The sequence below is a fragment of the Clupea harengus genome, chromosome 15 (assembly GCF_900700415.2).
Source record: "Clupea harengus chromosome 15, Ch_v2.0.2, whole genome shotgun sequence".
Lineage (NCBI taxonomy): Eukaryota > Metazoa > Chordata > Actinopteri > Clupeiformes > Clupeidae > Clupea > Clupea harengus.
Genome location: NC_045166.1, coordinates 10902981 through 10912160, shown reverse-complemented (window position 1 = coordinate 10912160; position 9180 = coordinate 10902981). Strand labels below are relative to the sequence as shown.

The window sequence follows — 9180 nt, the reverse complement described above, 5'->3', positions numbered from 1 at the left end:
CTAAAACATCACTTGAGTAACAAATTACTCAAAGTAACAAAAAGAGCACTGTTGAATTTTCCCCAATTCTTTGTTGCTTGAGTTATGCGGGGTGAATGTGTGAAATGAAATGAACACGGTGCAGATATCTGTTAAACCTCATGAGGCCAGCCTGAATCATTTTGCATTATTTTATCACTGTACTTACCAAGACAAATTCTACTTAGTTTTTTACACCTCTTGGCGCTTCACTGCTAGAAGTCCCCATGGGACCATGTGGTTGTGCTTTTGTCCACAGCTTCTCAAAAGGTAGTTTACAACAAGAGCGAAATAAGCTCACTTCCAGCCAACTGCTATTGGCTGAGTCTATAGATTGTATGCAGACAGCATGTATCACATAGCCATTCGAATTTGTACAAAAACATCACAAAGAAGCCACTTAAATGCCCCCATTTCTTTTGGTGTTCTGTTTCTTCCATCGCACTACAAGAACCAAAAAGAACAAAGTAACAAAAAATAAAACAAATTAAAAAACACTGTTGCATTCAAAGGAATCTCACTTTCCTGGAATGTTCGTATTTATTTATTTTTTGCCAGAGAATTTTCCAGATGTTATAACTTCAGAAATCCGTCCGCCCGAGAAGTCTCCACTGAGGATATCTGGGCCCAGTTTCCTGAGATTAGTTTCATTCAGAGTGCTGTTTCAAAGGTCAAAGGTCAAATGTTTGTTTTGTATTGTATTGTGTTGTAATGTATATTTTGTGTAAGCACACTGAGAGTCACTTTACCAAGTCCAATTCCTTGTTTGTGCAAACTTACTTGGCCAATAAAACCTGATTCTGATTCTGAAATTTCAAAGGTCAAAGCCTTTGGCAGGTGAGTTAGGCAGAGCTTCACTGTACATACGACGCAGGGGTTAGCAACGCTGTCCGTCTCGATTCCTCTCCCCTGCAGCTTTCAGGCTATCTACGCTCTAAGATAGATCAGTCTTCAGGGCTAATGGAGAGAAGAAATGGAAAGAAATGTATTAGAAATTGAAGAACATTGCATCCATCTCTCTCTCTCCCTCCCTAATTATAGGAAAGAATACACTGAACTCTACAAAATCATGTAATCTATTTCCCAATGATGCGTTCGCTCCTGACATTGCAGTGTCATCAGCAATGAGCCATGCTTCTTCCCTCTCGAGCAGAGAACGCAAATTACTCTGTTCCTATGGCAGCAGGAACTCAGCAAACACCAGCCCAGCAATAGACTTCATGGTACGACCCTACACTGACACACACATCCTGTTCCATAAACAATGTCATGCACAGAGTAACATGACTACATCCTGGAGGAAATTATGATAATAATGATATAAATATACAGTATATAATATAAAATAGATATAAATGAATAAATATATGCAAATCTATTTCCAAAAACGTCAATAAATAAGAGATCAAATTGATTGTACTCAAGTGTGCATACCTTAAGTACCCTGAAAGGTATTTTATGAATGACTGCTTAAGTGCTGAACAAATTCCTGATAAATTACATATTTCGTCCTCACAAAAACTGAACATCGCAATAACGTTTCTGCTATATGTAATACACTAATCAACCCACGTGGTCATGCATTCACTTTAACCGTACCTAGAAATCGTTGCTGTAGCACTCTACCCCAGTCGGAGGCCAGGGTGGACTGGGGCAGGTGAGGGGGGCAGGGGTCCTGGAGGCGTCCCTGGGGAGAGGGGGGCCATCCTGGGGGACGGAAAGGGGCAAGCGGGAGCTGTGCATGACGTGGGCGTCCAGCATCTCCAGGAGGAGATCGTACACCGGCACCATCTTCTTCATCTTCATACAGTGCAGGTGGTCCATGCCTTTGTTACTGTACGGAGATGGGGGGAGAGATGGGGGGAAGGGAGAGAAACAGACAGAAAGATAAATTGAGAGAAAGAGGAAGTAAAAAAGGAGAACCATAGAGAGAGGGATAGAGTGAGACAGAGTAAGAATTAGATGGAGTGAAATGGAGAGAGAGAAAATGAGAGAAGAAGCATAGAGAGAGAGAGACAACAAGAGAGACAAAGAGAAGCACGCGCGAGAGAGAGAGAGACTGGAACTACTGAGTGCCAAAGCAAAAATCTCCACAATCTCATATCTTAACTCACTATCACCATGTTTTTCTGGGTTATCTGGACTTCAAACCTCCCCTTCACTGGCTGATGCTTATCTTTATGAGGTCCATTGCAATGTTTGCAATGTTTCTTGCAAAAACTCAAATAATTGACCACCATTGCTCTTATCAGCGCTATTACATCATGTACACAGAGGCAGAGATACTGCTGCTCATTAAAACAAATATATCAGATTCATCTCAGCCGATGAAAGACTCTTGCAGGCCAAAACACGTCCGATTTTCCAAGAAAGCAGCGCTGATGATGGTGATAATGTTGGCCACTGATGGTGTGTGTGTGTGTGTGTTTATTGGCCTCCTTGCCCTCTGTGAACACCAGTGGCACATTTCAACTATCGGCACAGTGGCACATTTCAACTTTTGCCGACCAATCAACAATGGCCTACACCTGTGTGTGTGAGAGTGTGTATGTGTGTGTGTGTGTGTGTGTTTGTGTGAGTGTGAGTTTGAGTGTGAGTGTGTGTACCTGAGGTGGAGTAAATGTGACAGCAGCATGAAGTTTGTGTGTGTGTACTTGAGGTGGCATATATGTGACAGCAGCATGAGCCGAATGGTGTGTGTGTGTGTGTGTGTGTGTGTGTGTGTGTGTGTGTGTGTGTGTGTGTGTGTGTGTGTGTGTGTGTGTGTGTGTGTGTGTGTGTGTGTGTGTACCTGAGGTGGCGTATATGCGACAGCAGCATGAGCAGGTGCGCTAGTCGTGTGGACTGCTGCTGGAAGCTGCCCCCACTCCTGGCTATGGCCCACACCAGTGCGTCCGTCACGGTGTCCAGCAGCTGGAACAGCTTGGAGCGGCTCTGAAACTCTCCCTCGCCACCTTCAGCTGAGCTCAAGCACATGTCTGCATGGACACACACACACACACACACACACACACACACACACACACACACACATCCAATTACACATATCTTACACACATATGAGAATATGCACACACACGTGTACACATTCACACCTGCCAGTACAGTAAAGAAAACAAACTTGTGTTAGCTTAATTCTGATACAAGTACACACTGATACAAACTGGTAGACACACACACACACACACACACGCACGCACACACACACACACACTTTTGAGCACACAAAATGGATGCAGATGTGTAGCTTTTCATCTGTTACAGGCAGTGCTTCCATCCCCAAACTGGATAACTAATGATAATTGATTTTAATAGAAAATAACTATTTAATTGTGTAAAACACGTGTGGTACCTAAAACATCTAATGCCACAGAAAATGTCCCTCACAGGAAAGACTCACAGGGGATTCCCTAATGTAAAAAAGCGGGTCAGACCTACCTCTGACAGATTCAACAGCCCCGCATGACGGATGGCCATGCTGGCCAAAATGACTTCTGAATGCATATGCATTTGTGGGAAAGGTGGGCCATGTGGTTAGGGAATGCCTGGGTCCTAGCTCTCTTTCTCTCTGTGGACAGCTGCATGCCGCACGGCTCTCCTCATAGGTATTTATAGTGGGAGAGTTACACTGCTGGTTGGGTCTGGCCTGCCCTCCCCCCACATACAGATAGGATTACAGCAACCCACAGGGTGAGTTATAGAGTTACGCCCGAGACCAACAGTTTAATCAGAGAATTAGCCCGGAGGACGCTTACGGGTTCAAGGGCGGGGTAGGAGGGTTGAATCCAGAAATCAAAAATGTGGGCATGATGACTAAGACTAGACCCATAAATCTGCAGTGTGGGTATTGTCATCAAGTCCACATCCATGGTTTATTTGAAAGTCGTGTGAATGTAAAGCAGAATTGACCTTTGGGCTAAATGTTTATTAACTACTGGGGTTTATACACTCTCACACACACAAACACACACACACACACACACACACGCACACACACACACACACATTAAATCCAAAACCACATTTACAAATGTTTACAGCACACTGCAAGATACAATCCCACAAGCTCTCTCACACACACACATACACAGCCTCACACACACAAAGATATGCTCCCTCTCTGTCTCTCTGTCTCACACACACACACACACACACACACACACACACACACACACACACACACACACACACACACACACACAGAGAGAGATTGAAACACTTACTGGAGTTGAGGAGGATCATGGCCTTGAGGCAGACGTACTCCTCTTTCTGCAGTTTGAGTTCCCTGAAGCGGGCGGTGGCAGCCAACAGCATATCAAAGATCTCCATGAACCCCTGCACGCAGCTGCTCTCGTCCCTATCCCCCGACAAAGATAACACACCGTAAACACACACACACACACACACAAAGACAAACACACTTCGAGAAATGTACGCAAAACCTCTCAAGACATCTATCCCACACACAGTATTCAGTTTCATCAACCATCTGGGACCCCTTGAATGTCTTTTTCTCTGGCAGGCTAGTCTTAAACACACACACACACACACACACACACACACACAGCAAGCTTTTCCAAACAGATTCTGCCCTGTTCGGCCCTCTATACACCTCCAGGAGGACAGGTTTTTTATTTAACATGATCAAATGCCACATGACTCATGCCCCATGAAGGCACATAAACCCATGCTGTGGGCCGTGGGCTCAATTGTATTAGTGTAGTTCATTAGTGTAATGTACTAGTCTGTGCTGGCTTTAACCAGAGCACAGGTGGGAGGATGCTTGGCTCTGTTGTCCTTGAGGTTGAAGCGAGTGTAATGATTAACATACAGGCGTACAGGCATCTGATATCTCTGTCAAGACTGACTCATGAAGAGTGGTATATATGTCGCGTAGTGAGATTATTCAGAGTCCGCTATTTAAATTATATGAATGAGTGGATAGATAGATGGATGAACGTAGGTAATGAATGTAGGAGATAGGATAGATAGATAGATAGATAGATAGATAGATAGATAGATAGATAGATAGATAGATGTAAGTGTGTCTGGACTGAGAGATGGATAGGTGGACCTGGTGGACAGATGTATGTGTACCTGGTGAGGATGAGGTCGGGGGAGAATATGAGTCTTCCTGGCTGGTCCACAGACCTCCACATGAGACCCAGCATCAGCACCTCCAGCCAGCAGCACTCCAGCAGATGCACCTGATCCAGCAGACCTAGCTCCACAAAGCCTGAACAGAGAACACACACACACACACACACACACACACACACACACACACACACACACACACACACATACACACACAAACGCACAAACACACACACAAAGGTTAAAAAATATTTTGTAGACTGGATTGGCTGATGTTCTTCATTTGGCTGACATCAACCTCCACTGCATGCTTTGGCCCACCCAGCCTTTACAGTCGGTCCAACCAGATTGGCACAGGACCTGCTGAACCAACACTCTGTGCTAGCTGTGCAAATTAGCTGAACATAACATGCACCTTCTCTGCTCACACACCTAATAACCAATTTCCAAGGCAGCAGTGTGGGTGTGTATCTGCATCTGCACGTGTGTGTCCGCATGAGTGTGTGTGCGTGTGCGTATGTGTGTGTCTGTGTGTGAGTGTTTGTGCGAGGTACTACGTAAAAAGAAGGAAACATTTTTTGGCGGTACGCTCTGTAACTCTCAATGAAGCAGGGGGACAATGGGTCTGTCTCCTGAGGCCTAGCAATCAGACAAAACAGCTCTCCCGCAGGAACACGGTGGCCATAGCCAGCGCAGGGGAGGGCTGCTGGAGAGCCCTGGGGCCGCCAGAGAAATTAATGGGCCTGGCCACGCACAGTACTCCACACTGACTGACACTGAGGAGAGACACTCACTATCAAACCCAATGGAGCTGATTCAGGAGAGATCTTTTATTAAACTTTTCTCGTTTTCTAGATTTAGATTTGGATGTAGTGAATGTAGATGTAGTACTTTTGATACTGAGAAAAGAAAACATCAGATGCAGTGGACTTCTGGAAATAACTCACTTTTTTTCTTCCTCTATTTTAGATGTATTTTGCAGCCCATTGCACACTGTCTAATGCTGTAAAAAGGTACCATCAGCTTGGTAGCGTTGATTCAAGAACTTTTTTCTTAATTCTATTTTGATGTATTCTACACCGAACTCCAATCTGTCAGATACTGAGAAAACGGGTGATAATTTCATTTAGGCTTTCTCTGATTAATGATTTCATGTCTTGCTTTTTTTTTTTTCATTTCAGATTTTTGATAGACTGGAGTTCATTACTTCTGCAAGGGGAAGGGGTGGAGGCAGAGGAGTTTAACCTCCCTGAAGGCAGCAGATAAGGACGTCAGGAGGAGCACCAGCTACCAAACATCCTCAGCATGAAGGGAGCAACCAATTTGGCCACGTCAACTCACTCACTCATACATTCACTCACTCACTCACTCACACACTCACTCACTCATTCACTCAGTCACTCACTCATTTATTCACTCACTCGCTCACACATTCACTCACTCACTCACTCACTCACTCACTCACTCACTCATTCACTCACTCACTCACTCATTTATTCACTCAGTCGCTCACACATTCACTCTCTCACTCACTCATTCATTCACTCACTCACTCATTTATTCACTCTCTCGCTCACACACTCACTCACTCACACACTCACCCACTCATTTATTCACTCACCCGCTCACACATTCACTCACTCACTCACACACTCACTCACTCACTCACATATTCACTCGCTCACTCACTCACTAGTTCACTCACTCTCTCACTCACTCTCTTACTCACTTACTTACTCACACATTCACTCACACACTCACTCACTCACACACTCACTCGCTCACACACTCTCTCACTCACTCATTCACACACTCACTCGCTCACACACTCCCTCACTCACTCATTCACACACTCACTCGCTCACACACTCTCTCACTCACTCACTTACTCACTCACTCACTCACTCACTCACTCACTTTCATGGCTGTGTGTCATTCTCATGGCTGTATGTGGCCTGTTTTAGGAAGATAAGGGTCTGTGGCATTCTGCAGGCGTAACACTAATGGGAATGACCCTGAACGTATTGGTTGTGTGTACAGCCGTTTGATGGGGCAATGACTTGTACACTGCGTGATGTGTTACAATGTTATTTGTAAAGTGATAATGAGATACGCCTGGCCATTAAGCTGATAGGTAAGTGGTGAGTGATGACTCCTAAGGTCATCCTGTCTGTCTGTCTGTCTGTCTGCATGTCGGTCTGTCTGCTAGGGCTGAACGATTAATTGCATTTGCGATTTAATCGCAATATGATAGAACGCGATTTTCTAACCGCAACGTTCGCGATTAAAAACGTGATCTTAAAAAAAAAAAAAAAGATGGTAAATTTTGCCCAGTGTTTAAAAAGTGCATGCCTTGTGTTTATTCTTACAATGACTTTGTTAAAATGACTTAAATGCACAGTGGCAAAGCCACCGATTTGTTGTTCTTGATTCTGTAATAAGCAGTTAAATAAAAATTTTAATTGTGGGAAATAATAATTTACACTAAATGTATCTAATATTGTGTTGGTCATCATTCATTACGATTTGTTGGGGAAAAAATTAGGATAAAACAAAAAAATCGCATATTAAATCGCAATCGCAATATTTGGGGGAAAAATCGCAATTAGATTATTTCCCCAAATCGTTCAGCCCTACTGTCTGCCTGCCTGTGTTTAAAGTCTCTGTGCACCTCTCTCCCCTCCGCCCCCTCTCTCTCTCTCTGCATATATCTCTGTTTCTCTCTAAATCAATTTAAAGCGGACTACAGTACATTGTTGTGACAGGGATGGTCCTAATGTTGCCTTCATTAATTGGAGTAGTCAGCATTTTTCATTCAGCATATATAAGCAAATGAATTATGTCCATGAAAAAAACAAAATAATTGAAATAATAAAAGTCACACAAGGAACTCTCTCACTCTCTCTTTTACTCCCCCCCCCCCCCCCCCCCCACTCACCTGGTATCTTCTTGGCCCAGGTGATCATGTGCACAAGCTCCTTGTCGGCGAGGTTGGTGAGACTCATCATGACGTTGGCCTCTGTGAACGGCTTCTTCACGTCCTTCATCAGGTAGATCTCCGGCGGCTCTGCCTCCAGGATGCATGCGATCAGCTGTTCTGGGGTCAGCGTCCCGTCTGCCCGATCCTTCATTGCCTCCTCCTCCTCCGCCACCTGGTGCAGGCCCTCAACCTCCTCCTCCCCCGCCCCACCCCGCCTATGGCCACTCGAGCTGGGCCGTGTGACCAGGCGAGGCACCCTCCGGGACTGGCCGTTGGAGTTCCGGCCGTAGGTGCTACGGTCCCGTCGAATCCCTGACATACAGACACACACCAGCCAGCCAGAGGAAACACACAACACACACACACACACACACACACACACACACGGCAGCCAGAGGAAACACACAACACACACACACACACCAGCCAGCCAGAGGAAACACACAACACACACACACACACACACACACACACACAAGCACCAACCAGAGGAAACAGCTAATGAGTTTAGATGAATTTACACAAGTACACCTTAACTATCATTAATAGTATAATTATAAAAAATGTATATAATATTTTTTAAACCAAAATGGTCAAATAAAGCATTAACTAGAGAAGTGCTCGTTATAACTTTGCCTTCATTTCAGCAGTGAGAAAAAAAGAGATAAGGAATTCATAATGAGTATGAATTTGGTAATGCTGAACACCAATTTCAGTCTAAAAGCATTGCTGTGTTGATGGCAATTGTTGACCTCCTGCTGTGCTTCTCAGTTCACACCAGTTCAGGATTACTTCTATGTGCCATTAAAGAGCATGCACCCCAAAGCCAGGCAGTCTAACATACCACCACTAAACCAAAGCCCCCTCACTGAACAACACAAAAGGTATGGCCAGACCACAGGATGTGTCTGCCTACTGCCCTTGGAACACAACAGTAAGTGGACACTGAACGGATGTGAAAAAGCTACAAATCAAACCCCTTGAACATCATGTGGGCAGGACCTCCAGAGAGTCCCTTTTATCACTTTAGGCTGATTTAGACTAGTTTAGGCTGCAAATACTGCAAAAAGCTTTTCCTACCAACA

At 44.6% G+C, this 9180-nt stretch overlaps 1 protein-coding gene across 1 annotated transcript in view; it reads right to left on the bottom strand.

Annotated features, from left to right (window-relative positions):
* Window positions 1-546: 546 nt before the first annotated feature.
* esr2a (estrogen receptor 2a) overlaps window positions 547-9180 on the bottom strand; it is a 20214-nt gene continuing 11580 nt past the window's right edge. The window contains exons 5-10 of the mRNA XM_031581405.2: window positions 8054-8407; window positions 5116-5254; window positions 4242-4375; window positions 2810-2996; window positions 1618-1852; window positions 547-975 (exon numbers count right to left, since the gene is read on the bottom strand). Of these exons, the coding sequence (XP_031437265.1) occupies window positions 1618-1852; window positions 2810-2996; window positions 4242-4375; window positions 5116-5254; window positions 8054-8407 (1049 nt within the window). The 3' untranslated portion in view covers window positions 547-975. The remainder of the gene's footprint in view (window positions 976-1617; window positions 1853-2809; window positions 2997-4241; window positions 4376-5115; window positions 5255-8053; window positions 8408-9180) is intronic.